This window comes from Plasmodium gonderi, assembly GCF_002157705.1.
Source record: "Plasmodium gonderi DNA, contig: Chr06, whole genome shotgun sequence".
NCBI lineage: Eukaryota > Apicomplexa > Aconoidasida > Haemosporida > Plasmodiidae > Plasmodium > Plasmodium gonderi.
The window spans coordinates 496,960-513,106 of NW_021628931.1; the positions used below are offsets into that span (position 1 = coordinate 496,960).

Below are 16,147 nucleotides of genomic sequence, written 5' to 3' on the forward strand. Positions count from 1 at the left end.
TGACTAGTATTAAATTCGTGAACACCTTTCACGTTACATCTCTCTTAATTAAATAAAATGATTTGGAATTTTTTAAAACTTTTCTCCATTTATTCATCACAATTGTCAGAAGCATCACGAGACACCTTTTGCTGAAGCGTTTTTAAAATGAAATGTAAAAATTACGTGAAAAAACAAGGAGTGTCACAAAAGAACTCGATAGAAAATCGTGGACATGATAAAAAGATGAAAAACAATTAAATAAGGAAACAAATAAATAAAACAAATAAACAGAACAGAAAAACAAAACGGAAAAAAAAAAACAGGCAAGCGAAGGCGAATCCCCATCGGGGGACGTATCAAATGAAAAACATCATAAGGTGTTCACGCACATGGATTGGAGAAATTTGAAATCGTAAAAGGTTAAAACATGTAGAGCAAAAAATGGTTGCATACAAAATAAGATGAAATTACATTTAGACTTATACATGTGTCTATTAAAAATTATTTCATCACAGGGAAGCGGATATGCATATAATCATCAGGAGAAAAAAAAAAAAAAACAGATGCAACCCAGAATGGAGACCACGACACTGGAGAAGCGTGTATGGATAAATGCACCAACAAGACGTGATGTCAATGAGAGAAGTGAGATGTATACATCTACTTTTCTCTTTCGCTGCTTTTGTATACGGTTGATTATAACTGGTTTGAAAAACTACGAAATGGAGGAGTGTACATAGGAGGAGGTGGATGCATAAGAATTCACAGTCCCTTAAATGTCAACCCTTCGTCACAAAAAATATCACTCTCTCTCACACATACATATATACACACAGACACACCTATGTACTCAGTGGAATGTGCATCTATTTGGATACAAGCACACGAGACGCATCACCAACTTTCATATGACAATCCTGTGGGAATCTCATCAACAATTTTGCATCGTTCAAAGTGTGCATCCCGTGGATATTGCTTTCCAATGCATAACCAACATTATATGGCATACGCTTAGGGAACAGCGGAACAAATTTATTATGAGAGAAATTGCTGCCACGAAAAGAAGAAGAAGCGAGAGAAAAAGATAAAGTGGGAGACAGACAACAAGATATATTACACATGTTGCACATTATTTTATTCTTTAAAAATTCTATGTACCATAAAGGATTTCTGTTCTCAGAAAGAAGAAGCAACTTCCTTTTTTGAATTTCCTCCAACTTCTCCCGCAGCATAATCAACTTATCATTATCATCCCATTGTTGAAATAAATAAAGGGGATAAGGATTTGATCCATATGTTCCTCCTTTTCTTTTGCTAAAAATTATATGACACAATTTTTTTCTCCATTCATTAAGACGCAGGAGCTCATCTGGCATGTATAAATTTTTAATTTTTCCTGAATTAGTCCCATAATGATGATGCAGCTTCTGCTGCTGCTGATTGTAATGATGTTTTTGTTTTCTCCCGTGTAATGATTTCTCACCTGCATCATAGTCGTCATTTCTGCGCTTCGTCTCCCCGAAACACCTTACTATTTTCTCCAATTTAATTTCTTTCACCAATTTTTCCGCTATTTTATCGAAAATTTGTAAGACTAATTGCATGCCATTCAATTCGAAGTATTCACATTTGAATAACCTCTTAATTAATGTTAGTATGTTTTTTTTCTTTTCCTTTTTTTTTAATTTTTTTTCATATGTATCAAAAAAAAATAGAATATCTTGATGAATGGATTCGTCTGTTCTTATATTCCTTAAGAAATTTATAATATCAATTTTGAACATTCTTCCCTCCACATTCAGGATCTCATCTGAAAAGTGAGTTCTGGACTCTCTCTTTGAAGCCGCTTCTTCCTGCTTTAAATTTATATATTTTTGTAATATGCTGTCTACCATCTTTTTTTTAAGCTTGTTCTTTGAATCATTCGTCTCGTCAATTTCAACCATCATACCAGACACATTGGCCACCCCACTGACACCTGTCCTAATCATGTCATCCAACTTAGTTGCTTTCTCTCCTCTCGAATTTTCATTCCTTTTACTCCTCATTTTAATGAAATTTATTTTTTCTTCTTCTGCTTCATCTTCGTCACCAGTTTCCCTCACTCCTTTTATCAACTTTTGCTTCTGTCTTACTTTAATCTTGGATTTCGTTTTTATTTTTTTCTTTGTGTTTACCTTTTCCTTTTCGTCTATTTTATCCTCTCCTCCTTCCTCTTCTTTACATTCTTCCATACACTGTTTTTCATTCTCATTGATCTGTTCTTCTGCACCACATACACCTACGTCTGCAATTTGCTCATTTGCTTGTGGTTCCTTCTTCTCTTCTTCCATTTGGATTCCTTTTTCGACTTTTCTATCGTCTTCCAAAACGGATTCTTCGTTGGATTCTTCCATTACTAAGTGTCTCTCCATTAAATCCGATTTTTCTATCCCTACCTGTCTGTGTAACATAACTGTTTTTTCCACCACCCCTTGTGTCTCCACCACTTCTCCTTCAATATCATTTCCCTGAACCATTTCCTCATCCTTTTCCGTCTCTTTCATCTCTTCTATCCCTACTTGGTCATGTTTTTCTTCCTTATCTTCCTCTATTACCTTCATCTTTTTTTCTTCTTCCCCTTCTTTATGTTCTATCATGACAATTTTTCTTACCTCTTCTTTTTTTTCATCTTCTCTACTTGTTTTTTTCACTTTTTCCATTTTTACACCCCTCTTTTTGGCAAACTGTTCCCCCTCTATTTTGATTCCTTCTGCTCCTTTCGCTTTCTTCATTCTTCTTTTCACCTTTTCCGTTTCTTTCGATTTCTTCATTCTCTTCGTGTGTTCCATTCCTTTTTCTTTCTTTAAGCCTTCCACTAGTTTTGATACGTTCGCCTCTTCTCTCCGTATCGGTGCACTTCCCCCTTCTTTCCGCTTCTCTACTTTTTTTACACCCTCCTCTTTCATCATTACCCTTGTACCTATGGGCCTATTCGCCTTCCTCGTTTTGGCCATTCTGTTTGACTTCTTCATCTGATGTGGTTCAGTGAGCTTAATGCTTGTGTATCGCTCCTCGTCTACTTTCCGTTTCTTCTCCTTTATAATGCTGTTGTTGTTGGTGTTGCTGTTGCTGTTGGTGTTGCTGTTGCTGTTGGTGTTGCTGTTGGTGTTGCTGTTGGTGTTGCTGTTGGTGTTACTATTCTTATGCCCGCTACCTGTACGGATTAAAAGTTTTTTCCTCTTCCCATTAACACGAAGGTTAGTTCCTTGTTGTCTTTTCCTCTTAGAGTTGCTCAAAATTGGCATAACATGTGTTCCCTTTGTTTTTTTCAGTTCAGTACTTTTTTTAAATTTATTTTTAAAATCTTTTGATAAGTTAATTAAATCTATAGATTTACTCGAGTTTTTTTTTTCATTACTCAACTTACTCACAATTAATTTTTTCATGTTTATTTTAAAATTTTCTTCTTCTTCGGCTTTGAGACGAATGTTTATATTGCTCTTTCCATCTTCCTGTATAGAATCATTCCTCAGTGCTTCTGTAAGTTCACAAAACAAACTTTTCCCATAATTTCCACTATTACCTACATTGCTATGAACCTGATTGTCTACATTTCTATCAGCATGCATGTCAACATTTATATCAATATTCCTATGTTCTTGTGCCTGTCCATCGGTATGGTTGATCCCCTGTTCAATTGGGAGACCATTCGTGTTGCTTATCGAATGGCAAACTGGTGGGCTACTTGAACGGCTAATTGAATGACCAATGAATTGACTAGCCGAGTAAACTACGGAATGGCTAGCCGAGTGCCCCACTGAATGGCTAGCCCAGTGACCTACTGAATGGCAAGCCGAGTGATCTACTGAATGGCAAGCCGAGTGATCTACTGAATGGCTAGCCGAGTGATCTACTGAGTGATTATCTGGGTGCCCATTTTCACATATACTTGTGTGTTTGCTTGAATGGATAATCGGATAGTCATATTCTTGTCTACTTGAGTGTCTATTTCCATAACTATCGTCTCGATCAGCATGCCGAATGTTGCTTCCATTGCTAGCGCGACTGGTAGTCCGGCTAATGCTTAGGTCATGGGATTCCTTCTCGTTTTCCCATTTTGCACTTTGACTCAGATGTAAAATGGAACTTTCAAGACTGTCAAGACGTATGCCATTTATTTCTATGTGACTTTTATCGGTACTCTTTGATGGATCAGCATTTAAGATGGTGCTGTTACTCTTCCCCCCACAAACTCCTACTCCTCCTACTGCTGCTGCTGTTGCTTCTTCGTTGTCTTCTCCTTTTCCTTCTGCTCCTTTTTTTGAAGAAGCCAAGCTCAATAGGTTGGATTGAATTGTTATGAAATTCCTTTTCTTTGCCGAATACTCTCTGTCCCTTTTTCCTTTTATGGATTTTATCTGATTAGACGAGTTTTCATTTTTAATGTTTTGTTGCTTCTTTTTTCCCTTTTTCCCTTTGACTCGTTTTTTTGGTGTCATGTCCAAGCTCTTTTTCCCATTTTTTCGATCACCTATGAGATCAGGACTTTTTTTATTTTTTTTCTCCCTGTACCTTATAAATAATTTTTCTTCTTTCTTTTTACTGTTTTGCTCGTTCTTGCTGCTTTGCTCGTTCTTGCTGTTTTCTTTTTCATTTTCCCCCCTTCTACTATGCTGGTCCCTTTTCCCCAAGGGAGAACCAGTTGGACCCTCATTTGAAGCTTGGCTGTTGCTCCTCGCAGACAATTTTGTTTCAGGGGGGAGGAGGACACTAACAATGCTATTCTTTGTGCTTATTTCCTTTTTTCTTTTTTTTTTTTTTTTTTTTTTCTCTTTTATCAGATGAAGATGGATGTACTCCCCCTGTTTTTCACATCCCTTTTGCTTCTTCCCGAGTTCATTTCCCCTTTTTGTTGTGTCTTTCCCTAACTCGTTGTTATTTGGTGTGTGCTCACGTTTCATAAGTGTGTAAAAAAAAAAAAAAAAAAAAAGTTTACATTAAAAAAATGAGTATATTTAAATTAACAAATTCACAGAAAGCTATGTTTACAATGTGGAAACTGCCAAGTGTGTGATGAAAAAAATAAATAAAATAAAATATAATGAAACAAAATATAATGAAACAAAATATAATGAAACAAAATATAATAAAACAAAATATAATAAAACAAAATCTAATAAAATAAAATAATCAGTTTTTCTTCCCTTCTGTTTTATTCTTGTTCACTTTTCTATCTTATTTACACAATGTTGTATGATGGTTATGTATTCATTTTGTAGTCTATTTGTTGATCAATGAACAAAAGCGTGCTTGTCACGATGACCGTGTGTACACATAGACACGTCACATTTATGGACACCTTCGTGAAGATGAAGCATGAAACAAAAGAAGAGAAATAAATCAGACAAAAAAAATATACGAATAAACACACTTGTGTGCATGCAAGTATAAGTATATCTCCTGTTAACACAGTCATTTAAAATTCCTTTTTTATGATCATTTATTTTTTATTTTTTTTTTTTTTATGAATGTTCATAACATTTTTGAAAAAAAAAAAAAAAAAAAAAAAAAAATTCATATGAAACAAGTAGCTTGTTAATTAAATCAAGTTGTAACAAAAATTTAGCAACCAATGACTGATCATATAAAAAGAGCAAAATACATGCACACCTCGCAACCCTCTTAATTATTTATGTCATTTCCTGCACGTTCAGGTGAAAACGACAGCATTTTGTAGCTACTTACAAATATACGTAGTACATGTGTTATACATATGCATATATAATTTTTTTATTTTTTTTTTTCATTACATATATGTACATGAATCCAGTGTGTGTAGCTGATTCTTGAAATGCAAAATGTAAGTTTTTTTTTTTTTTTTTTTTTTTTTTTTATAAATTTCATAGGGGAAAATATTTGCTTTGATTCAACTGATGCTTAAAATTTTCACAAGATAAAAAAAGTTCTTACGCATGAAGAGGCTGACTTAAAATAAGACAAAAGGGTGAAAAAAAAAAAAAATTAAAAAAAAAAAAAAAAAAAAAAAAAAAAAAAAAAAAAAAAAAAAAAAAAAAAAAAAAAAAAAAAAAAAAAAGGATATGTCAAAAGAGTAGAACAAAATAAAATAAATAAGAACAGATACTGTTAACTCATTTTTTACTAAATGAGCGATGAGCATTTAACTAGGGATGGAAAGAAAATTATTCAAAGAGAAATAGAACGAAAACAAATTGTTGTTTTAAGTATTTAAAAGAAAAAAGAAAAGATATGTTTGCTTTCTGTTTCTTACCGCTTTACAATTTTTACATTTTCGTTCAAGTGTTTGATTATAATCCCCCCTACACATGAACGAACATCATTGGGAGTAGGAGAAGATGTATATACACATTTATACCTAAGTCTTATAAACATCTTAGGGATCACTTCTCTCTAGATATATCTCCATTCATACTAAACCCTGAACACAAACCTGTTCTCACGCGCATTTCCTCAAATTACTGGTTGTCTTTTCTGTAACGATCTCTCATCAATGTTGTGACGTGTTCCTTAACAGGTGTTAAATTGTGATTAAAAATGTAGTCAGTGTATATTTCTATATATCTATTTCGTAAAAACTTTCGATTCAGGGTTTCACAAGCATTTCTAGCCTCTTCCTCATCATCAAAATAAACATGTGCTTGACCGGTGGGTTTGTTTTTAAACCCCTTGATTATATGAATTGGTGGACATGTTTGATTTGTCAATCTGAAATCTTTGAAAAATGCTTTTATTTCATCTACTGTAGCGTCAAAAGGTAACCCTCTCAACTTTAATCTCGGTAGATTAACTTTTTCTTCTTGCACATTATGGTATTCTCTAAAATGATTTAGGTTTCCTTGGAATAGACCCTGATGTAGTCGGCGAAAATGAGTGCCTTTCATATTTTAACAGTTTTGATCAACTTGTGTAGAAGGGTTAGGTAGTTTTTATTCTTGAGCATTCTTGATATAATTTCCTTTTTTTGTGGATGCTTCTCTCATTTGGTGTTGCTTCTCTTGTGTAGAGCCGCTTCTTCTGCTTCGGTTTTTTCTCTCCTCTTTATGTCTGTACAGATGGGCAATTCGGCACATGTAGAGTTAGAACATCCATATATATATATAGATCCAGCATTTCTTGGTAACTTGCCAAAATACAGGTGGGAGGAGAAAAAAAAAAAAGAAAAAAAAAATGTCAATTTCGCTTGATTTATACTAAAAATTACCAAGATAGAATTCCAAAATTTTGAAGATTTTAAATAAAATGGCATACCTATGGGATCAGGTTTCGTGAAGGGATTCCTAATGTGAGTATCTGCTAAGGGGGGGGGGGAAAAAAAAAAATTTGTGTCGCTACCGATATTCCATGAGTCAAAAAAAAAAAAAAAAAATACCAAATTTAAGTACAACGTTTGGCGCACATTTGAAAAAAAAAAAAAAAAAAAAAAAAAAAAATAGAAAAATGTGAACGATGAATATACGTAACGGATATTAGAAAGAATGTGCAATACACTGTCAATATGCCATTCTTGACTTTAACACGACAAATAAGTCGTGTTGATGCATCCAACGTGAAGAAGATTGAGGAATTTGTACTTAGGGCAAGAAAGCATCTTTACCATTTTTACACTAAAATAGGCTCGATTCAATTTTCGCTAACCCAACTCGTATCCACCTTTTTATTTATTTGACACATGACGAACTGAACGCAAAAAGGAAAAAAAAAAAAAAAAAAAATTTCCTTTTCTCCCAACTCTCTCCAAAAAAAATGAAAAAGAACATTCACACCTTTTACATGTAGGTATTTACGCATCGCACACAAAATAATAGTGTAAAAAATTTTACGTTAAAATTAAAAAAGAGTAATAGCAAGAAAGAGAAGAAGACGAAAAAGAAGTAGACCAAGAAGAAGAAGACGAAAATATGGATGCGAATATCAGCAGTGGCATCAGTAGTTGGATCGACGGTAGTAGTAGCCTGAGTGATGATGCTCGTGTAAAAAGAATTGAAGAAGAAAAAAAAAAATTAAATGGAAATAATTTAAACTTGTTATTGGCAGATTTGAAAATGATGACAGCATATGAAATGTCATCTGAATGGAAAGACACAAATATGATGAATGAATGCTTTAATAACATTTCTTGGTTCGACTCGAGAATACTAAAAAATATACAAAATTATCTTAAAGCTGATGAAGTAGAAAGATCCAAAATTGATTATGCCTACAACACATTATTCCCCAAACCAGTGGATGTAAGAGACACCAAGTTAAATATGATGTCCCTATGGATTAAATCACGAATCCATTACAACAGCACCTTTTTTCCATTACAACTGTCCCCATATGATACATGAAAAAAAAAAAAAAAATCAAACTAAAATGAACTAAAATGGAGAAAAACAATAAAAAAAAAAAAAAATCAAACTAAAATGAACCAAAATTGAGAAAAACAATAGAAAAAAAAGGAGCTTTGAAGTGCAGATATAGGAATGAAAATATGCATAATCTGTTCTTGTCTACTAACAGGTGCATGTATATTGAACACCAATTGTAATATTTTTTTTTTTTTTTTTTTTTTTTTTCCCTTACATTTATGTATATTATTCCTGTTCCTTTCATTTAAAATGATTAATGGTGGACGTAAAAAAAAAAACTCTCTCCACAGAATTGTCAATGGAAAATTGAACATGAAAATTCCATCACGACCCAGTGTCTATGCACTATGGAGGTCTCTCATTCTGATAATAAAAAAGATAAAAAAATGACAAATAAAAAGTAACACACATATATAAGCTCACAATTTGGAAAGAGATGGTGCCACTAGGGGGAAAGTTTCCCCGTGAGACGTGCGTAATAATATTTCGAAAAAAATACGTTGAACATTTGTAGAAGCAAATTTAGGAAACTTTTCTTCCTCTGAACTGGTGAAGCATAAAAGGAACTCTCATCTTTACACTTCGTAGGAGTAGAATGGTACAAATAATATATCAAACTCGACAATTATTTTTACTTTTATTTTTTATTTTATTTATTTTTTTTTTTTTTCCTCCCACATTGTTCTTCCTATTCAAAAGTTCCTCTGGTTAAAATATTTTCCTTCGAACGCGAAAGGCACAATATTCATGCCATGATTTGGTCAATCTTGTCCCTAAGTTGTGTAATACTTGAGTAAAATTTATTCAAAACAAACATGGGGATATCTAATGCTTCCTTTATGTACTCATTTGTTGCTAGTTCATCATTTTCTATGACATCAACTGTGGTCATCACGTCAGGAGTGCTCATTATGTCTTGGTAATTCTCATTTAATACCACACCTGTGAGGCAAGGAAATGAAAAGGTGCCTTGGGTTATGTCTACAATGAAGCAAAAGAATATTGAATATATATACATACAGGTATCAAACACGTAAATGCATCCTTTCACACACACACACACATACACATTTGACCCATCCTTATATTTCCAACTTTGCGACGAAACATTCGAAGGGGTGCTAGTTCTGTTCCACACGTACACATGCTAGGAAAGAAGGAAGCTATCCAAAAGAACGAGTTAGAAATGAAAAAAAAAAAAAAAATACTCACCATCGTTTACTACATCAGATGTAAACAAACAATCGGGTGGAGAAGCTGCTGATATGGTATTGGCATAGGACAAGTTTACGCAGACTGGGGAGAATAAAAAAAGATATTCTAAGATGTTATAAATTGAAAAAATATTTTCGAATATGTATTTTATTATATATGTTGCTTCTTCATAGTTAAAAACGGTAATGCGTGCAGTAGCTAATTTATGACCACTAACATTAGGCATAAGAAAATCGTTTTTGTTATTTTCCATTTTTTTAGATGTTATTTCTGGATTGCTTGAATTATTCATGTTTTCCTCTATCGTCGCTGTCTCAATCCTTCCCTCTGTCTCTGTGTCTATGACTTGCTTACGGTTCATATTCATGTTGTGCGATTGTGCATTTGTTAATATGTGATTCTTCTGCTCTTCTGCCATTGCCTCCACCACTTCACCTGGCTCTTTCCATTCTTCCATTTTTCCACAAACAGTTTTGGATCTATCCGTTACTTTCTTATTACCCTTTGAGTACTTTCCAACGTTTGCATCAATTCTAGGAAGTATTATTTCTCCCCCTTGTTGTGTATCACCATTAATACTTCTAACATGTGCTAGATCCACCTCCTCCGATTTACATACTCCCTTTTTGTATTGCAAGTCAGAAGAATAGTGTATATTTTTATTTATCAAATTGATGAAGTAATTTATGCTGTTTTTTTTCTTGTTTTTTTTTTTTTTCTTCTTCCCCTTGTTCTTTTCCTTTAAATTGTCCAGGATCTTATGCATCGTCATGAGTATAATCGAGAGGAACAAATTTATTTTGTATATATCTAATTTTATTTTTTTTGCATAAATTATGGCTTGAATTATCATTGAGATGACTAGTTTATGCTTACTCGACCATTTCACATTTCCATGCCTATTATAGAGGAACCTGAATATTTTCCTTGTTATAAATTCGTCTGCATCATTTATTTTTTTTTCACTAAAGAGATGATTGTTCCTGCTTTTTTTCTCCTTTTCTCTCCTTTCATTCTTCCTTCCCATCTGTCTTTCACTCCCACCTCCTATCTCGGTTCCCACCTTTTTCTCCTTCGACGTTTCTTGTCCTTGTGTCAGGTTTGTGCAATCAGAATCGACACACATTTCTCCTTGTGCATTATCCCCAACTTTGTCTTCTCTTTCACTTTGTCTGATTAAGCAATTCCTGTTCGATGTATCTTTTTCTTCTTGATTGTCTACATCACTAACTTCGTGCTTGAGCCTTAACTTCCCGATCATGTTTGTGTTCACGTGTTCAAACTTCAAACACTCACCTGAATTGAAAATAAATTCACGGCTGTTTAAAGACATGATGTTATAATCCTTCTCTTTAAAATATTTGTAATTTTTAAAATACCCCAATATTTCTTCTAACTCTGCGATGGAGAAAAACATTACAACATCTTCATGATATAAGTTTTCCATCATGGTCATTTTGGATATAGTTAGTGTTCATAAGCGCTTCGAATTATTTTTGTTTTTATTTCCCAATTTTGTGTCCCAATTTTTTGTCCCAGTTTTGTGTCCCAGTTTTGTGTCCCAATTTTTTGTCCCAATTTTGTCTCTCAGTTTTTTTGCTAATCATAAAATGGACACCTGTTATATATATGCGCATTATTATCAATTTGCACATTTTTTTGCGCCATTTCTCCGGCAAAATTTTTTTTTCCAAAATTCACTAAAAAAGGTCCCTTTTATCGTGTGTACTTCCCCGCTGGAAGGTCGTGGAAAAATGGAGAAAAAAAAATAGGCCATCAAATAGGGCACGCAAATAAGGCACACAAATAGGGCACGCAAATAAGGCACACAAATAGGGCACATAAATAGGGCACACAAATGGGGGGAAAAAATAAAATAAATAAAGCGACTTAAGCACCAAGCCATACAACATTTTTATTTATTTATTTTTTTTTTTTTCTGAACAGTGCAGGTGATTTGGGATATATTATACTTTTGAAAAAAAAAAAAAAAAAAAAAAAAAAAAAAAAGCAAGAGGGGGAACAAAGCAAGAGAGGGAACAAAGCAAGAGAGAGAGGAATCTTTATGTAGCAAAAGGAGAAAGAATTTTATCCTGATAGGATATTAGCTACCATATCGTTAATGAAGAAGAAAAAGTAATATATAACACTTTGAAAAGAAGCAAAGATATATCATTTATGACCTTTCACAAAAATGGAGAAATGATTTTCCCCAGTTTTGTTTTTCCATAAAATGAGTAATGCTGAAAAAAACAGCTGTGAGGTGATAGCTTCTACATTATCCTTTCAGCAGCTATGAGATAAGTGAGGAAATGTGATAAAAGGGAATTTACTTACTAAACACCCTGTGTTCAAAAAGAAAAAAGAAAAAGTCTTAATTGCATAGAAGTTAAAGAGATGAACATGTTGCATACATTTTTTCCCTTGATAAAAAAGTTCATATAAGAACGACCCTTTTTTGCTAACTTACACCGGGAGTGACACATAAATGAACAAATTACTGCAAACACGCATAATATATAATGTATAGTATATAACATATAATATAAAGCTTACCTACGACATATGTACGAGAGTGTGTATGCATTCACGTTACAGCTGACATCACAGATTTCTCTCCTCCACTCACTCCATTTTGTTGGAGATCCTCTTTTTGGCTTTTACGTTCTTTCTATTTGTGTTTGCTTCGTGTGAGGCATGATGTGGTGAGATGGGTGAATGCAAAAAAACACACACGCATCATAATATAACATAATATAACATAATATAAAACAACACAACACAGCACTACATGGTGCAGTACGATGGAACATGATATGACATAGTAAAGCGACTCAACGTGCCATAGAGTAACGACACAGAACAAGACGAATACAGTATCGACAGAGCTGTGGCAGGAAAAAAAAAAAAAATGCAGAGAGGTAGCGCGAAAAACTGTAATAATCTTCTTTGGTATGCTTGCACAGGAAGATTTTTTTCCTTATGGGGTAAATCAAAGAACGGATTAGTAACAACTGGGGAAAGAAAAGAGAAAGTGAAGGAAAAAAAACGAATCATCCTAACGGATAAGAAATATTTCTTTCCTTGTGTTCATAAAAAAAAGAAGAAATATATAGATATGAACAAAATAAATGATGCCAATAAGTGTGTTAAGATACTTAGACTTATAACTGAACATAAGTTACACATAACATATTATTCAGTTTTTTTTACTCTGTTTTCTATATTTTCTTATTGCGTAGTAAAATTACTAGTGATGGTTTTAAATGAACCCATAGCTGTGAAAATGGTAAAAGAGAAAGTTTTAAGTGATAACAAATTGATTGAAGAATATGAAAATGTAATATTTTCTCCATTTTGGACTGGACATATAAATGATACATATGCAAGGATAATTATCAATATCAAAAGTGGAAAAAACAAAGACAAAAGAGGAAAAATTATTAGTAATCTTGTTAAGAAAAATGATGATACTTGGCTCATTAAAACATTAACATATTATACTGTTAAAAAAAATGAAAATTTACAAACAGATGATTTGAAAACAATACGATCGAATCCCCATCAAGGTCCCCTGTGTCCAGTAGATCATCGGTCTTTGTTCAACCGCAAGGATAAAAGTTAGGACCCCGTGCAAGTCATTATAAAAAAAGAGGCGCAACTGAACAAAGTTGAACAAAGCTGAACAAAGCTGAACAAGCTGAACAAGCTGAACAAAGCTGAACAAGCTGAACAAGCTGAACAAGCTGAACAAAGCTGAACAAAGCTGAACAAAGCTGAACAAAGTTGAACAAAGCTGAACAAAGTTGAAAAAAGCTGAACAAAGCTGAACAAAGCTGAACGAGTTAAAATACTTGAAGGAATTAAAAAAAAAAAAAAAATGAAAGCTCTTCATTTTATCCGTTCCAGTATGTTCTTCTCTAAGTACTTCACCTTATCCTGCACAGAGGAAAAATATACATATATATATGCACAATTGTATATGATTTCAAGAAATACCACACTATTATGCTTGATGTTTTTTTTTTTTTTTTTTTTCATTTTTTTTCATTTTTTCTTTTTGATTTTGTTAAAAACCACGAGGCTTCTTCGTGTTAACCTCCTTGGATTTGTTTTTCCAGTCCATGTATTCAACTGTAAGAACCTGTTCGTGTTGGTTATGTCGCGAGGTGAGGGGGAAAAAAAAAAAATATATGACCAAACAAGATGTGAAAAGGTAAAGAAAGAATAAGACACGCAACTAAGCGATGTTAAGCGAAACCAGACAAAAAAAAAAAAAGGAGGGAAAAAAGGAGAGAAAAAAAGAAGAAATAAAATGGACCCCCATTAGAGGAGGCCTTGCATGAACACACTTCTCATACGGATGGCTCAGACAGACTTCCCAAATATGCTGTCTTATCTTTCCACATGAATAGACATACCTTCCAATTGAGCTTACGCAGAATATAATATTTTAATTTACTCTTGGCATTCAGACCCCCTCCGAAAGTGTAGTAGTGGGTAAAGCCGTTGACTTCGATGCATGCCTGATAAAAAATTAGACAAGTTGGACAAACCTGAATGGACGTACATTTTTCTGTAATCGAAAAACTGAAGACAATAAAAAAATTTGGTTTCAACCACTGAAAAAATTCTCTCAAGAAATTATATGAACACACAAACACAAACACGAATTACCATTTTTTTGCGAAAGGCGAAATCCAACACATAGGGACCTATGGGGAATTCCTGTTCGGCCCTAAGGCCTATTTCTTTAAAAATTTTTTCCATTTGTTTCTGCATCTTTGAGACTGTTAATGTGCTTTTTATTTTTTTGTTTTCTAGATTCTGTATAGCTTCTTCATATTCCTTCCCTACATCCTTCAGCAGGTAGAGGACTATATGGATCTACGGGTGCAGAAGCGAGTGTGTAACATGCTTTATCGTGTAGAAAAAGGGCAATATTTTGTAGCGGACGACACCATCATGTAACGATGCAAATTCCACGGTTAGCTCTATAAGCACTTGTGACATTTTTTCCATACCTGCTTAAGTTCCTCGTTTTTCATCTTGTTAACACTTTTCAGTAATAAACGTGTCACCTCACTCAGCATCCCTATTAAGAAATCATTCTGGGGAGAACTCAAAATACTTTGGGATTTTCCTTTTGCCAAATTGAGCTCTGCAGAATTCCCAGCTAGCCATAACGCAATACAGTAGGCAATGTTGCACAAATATTTCACTTCAAATTGGTTGTATTTTTTATACACATGTTCGTTAAGTAGCTTCATGAACATGTCGTAATTTAAATTTAATGCAGATAAGCTTAACAGTATTGTGGTCAGAACGCCTTTATCCTAAGATGGAAATAGGGAGTGGTGGATAGAGAATAATAAATCGGTGTGATTTTTATTAACCCAGCTAAAAGGTAGCACATGCATATATATATATATATATGTATATATACATGTGGCATGTACGTGCAGATCATAAAGACATCTAAAGTAGGCTCCAGCGATATGTACATTTTTTGTAAACGAACATTTACAGGGACACATTACAATGGTGTTCAATGTACCATTGTCATACAAAATTTTTTTTTTTTTTTCTGCTTCACCACGAACCTGTTGCACAATCTGCATGAAGTACGAATGAATCACATTACAGATGGCATGAATGGTTTTTACATCATTGTAATTATGTTTGTTATAAATGTATAAAATCATAGACAAATCAAATAGGGAAAAAAAGGAGAGAGAATGTCTAATATAGTATTGTGTAAAAAAGGTTAATACGTTGAAATCCAGGGAACCCATTTTGTGAAGATCTATTAAAAATTGTGTCAATATTCGCATGCTGCTGAATTTCGGTTTGTTGTTCATAATAATTTTTACAAAATTGTTACATAAAGAATACTTTATAAACTTTAGTTTACAAAATGTATGTATAACAAATCCCATTTCATCTGTCGTTAGTTCATCCGTGTACTTCTTCAAAAGATTACTAACAGTGTTCAAAATTTCTTTCTCTGTCAAATGGATCATTTCCATATTCTTCATTAAATACAGTAATTTATTTTTGCTTATATTCTCCATACATGTGTCTAATGATACCATCTTTTTTCCTTTCTCTCCATCAGGAGGAACAATGTCACACTTCCCACACACTGTTTTGTTTTGCCATCGAGGTATTGCAAATAGTCTTGTAAGGAGATTCGCTCCTTTGATTCGGTCGACACTAAAATGGAGCATCCTTCCTTTGCTTAGTTTCTATTTGGTCCGGGTTCGCTTGCTGGCCTTGTTTTCCCCTTTCCGGTGCGACCTTTGCTTTGTCACACTTTACAGGATCTGCTCTGTCACATTTTACAGAATCTGCTTTGTCACACTTTACACGATCTGCTTTGTCACATTTTACAGGATCTGCTCTGTCACATTTTACAGGATCTGCTTTGTCACATTTTACAGGATCTGCTTTGTCACATTTTACAGGATCTGCTTTGTCACACTTTACAGAATCTGTTTCTTCTAATTTTGCGACAGCTGGTTCATCCCGTTTTCCCTGCTTAAGGATAGAGCAACTGTGATTTAATTTAGTCACAT

At 33.7% G+C, this 16,147-nt stretch overlaps 6 protein-coding genes across 6 annotated transcripts; 2 read left to right on the top strand and 4 right to left on the bottom strand.

Moving 5' to 3' along the window:
- Positions 1-848: 848 nt before the first annotated feature.
- PGO_060870 (hypothetical protein) lies at positions 849-4,925 on the bottom strand (the record flags this gene model as incomplete). The annotated part of the gene is made up of 1 exon (XM_028686731.1): positions 849-4,925. The coding sequence occupies one exon, from the start codon at positions 4,923-4,925 to the stop codon at positions 849-851; it is 4,077 nt and encodes a 1,358-aa protein (XP_028542532.1).
- A 1,533-nt stretch (positions 4,926-6,458) lies between these two features.
- On the bottom strand, positions 6,459-6,884 carry PGO_060880 (RNA-binding protein; the record flags this gene model as incomplete). Its single annotated transcript, XM_028686732.1, has 1 exon — positions 6,459-6,884. The coding sequence occupies one exon, from the start codon at positions 6,882-6,884 to the stop codon at positions 6,459-6,461; it is 426 nt and encodes a 141-aa protein (XP_028542533.1).
- Positions 6,885-7,901: 1,017 nt separating this feature from the next.
- On the top strand, positions 7,902-8,333 carry PGO_060890 (hypothetical protein, conserved; the record flags this gene model as incomplete). The annotated part of the gene is made up of 1 exon (XM_028686733.1): positions 7,902-8,333. One exon carries the CDS (start codon positions 7,902-7,904, stop codon positions 8,331-8,333), a length of 432 nt encoding a protein of 143 aa, XP_028542534.1.
- A 766-nt stretch (positions 8,334-9,099) lies between these two features.
- PGO_060900 (hypothetical protein, conserved) lies at positions 9,100-11,025 on the bottom strand (the record flags this gene model as incomplete). Its single annotated transcript, XM_028686734.1, has 2 exons — positions 9,100-9,269; positions 9,567-11,025. The coding sequence occupies 2 exons, from the start codon at positions 11,023-11,025 to the stop codon at positions 9,100-9,102; spliced, it is 1,629 nt and encodes a 542-aa protein (XP_028542535.1).
- A 1,455-nt stretch (positions 11,026-12,480) lies between these two features.
- PGO_060910 (hypothetical protein, conserved) lies at positions 12,481-13,194 on the top strand (the record flags this gene model as incomplete). Its single annotated transcript, XM_028686735.1, has 1 exon — positions 12,481-13,194. The coding sequence occupies one exon, from the start codon at positions 12,481-12,483 to the stop codon at positions 13,192-13,194; it is 714 nt and encodes a 237-aa protein (XP_028542536.1).
- Positions 13,195-13,460: 266 nt separating this feature from the next.
- PGO_060920 (RAP protein) lies at positions 13,461-15,799 on the bottom strand (the record flags this gene model as incomplete). Its single annotated transcript, XM_028686736.1, has 6 exons — positions 13,461-13,508; positions 13,669-13,713; positions 13,991-14,095; positions 14,247-14,456; positions 14,594-14,905; positions 15,173-15,799. The coding sequence occupies 6 exons, from the start codon at positions 15,797-15,799 to the stop codon at positions 13,461-13,463; spliced, it is 1,347 nt and encodes a 448-aa protein (XP_028542537.1).
- Between the last annotated feature and the right edge of the window lie 348 nt (positions 15,800-16,147).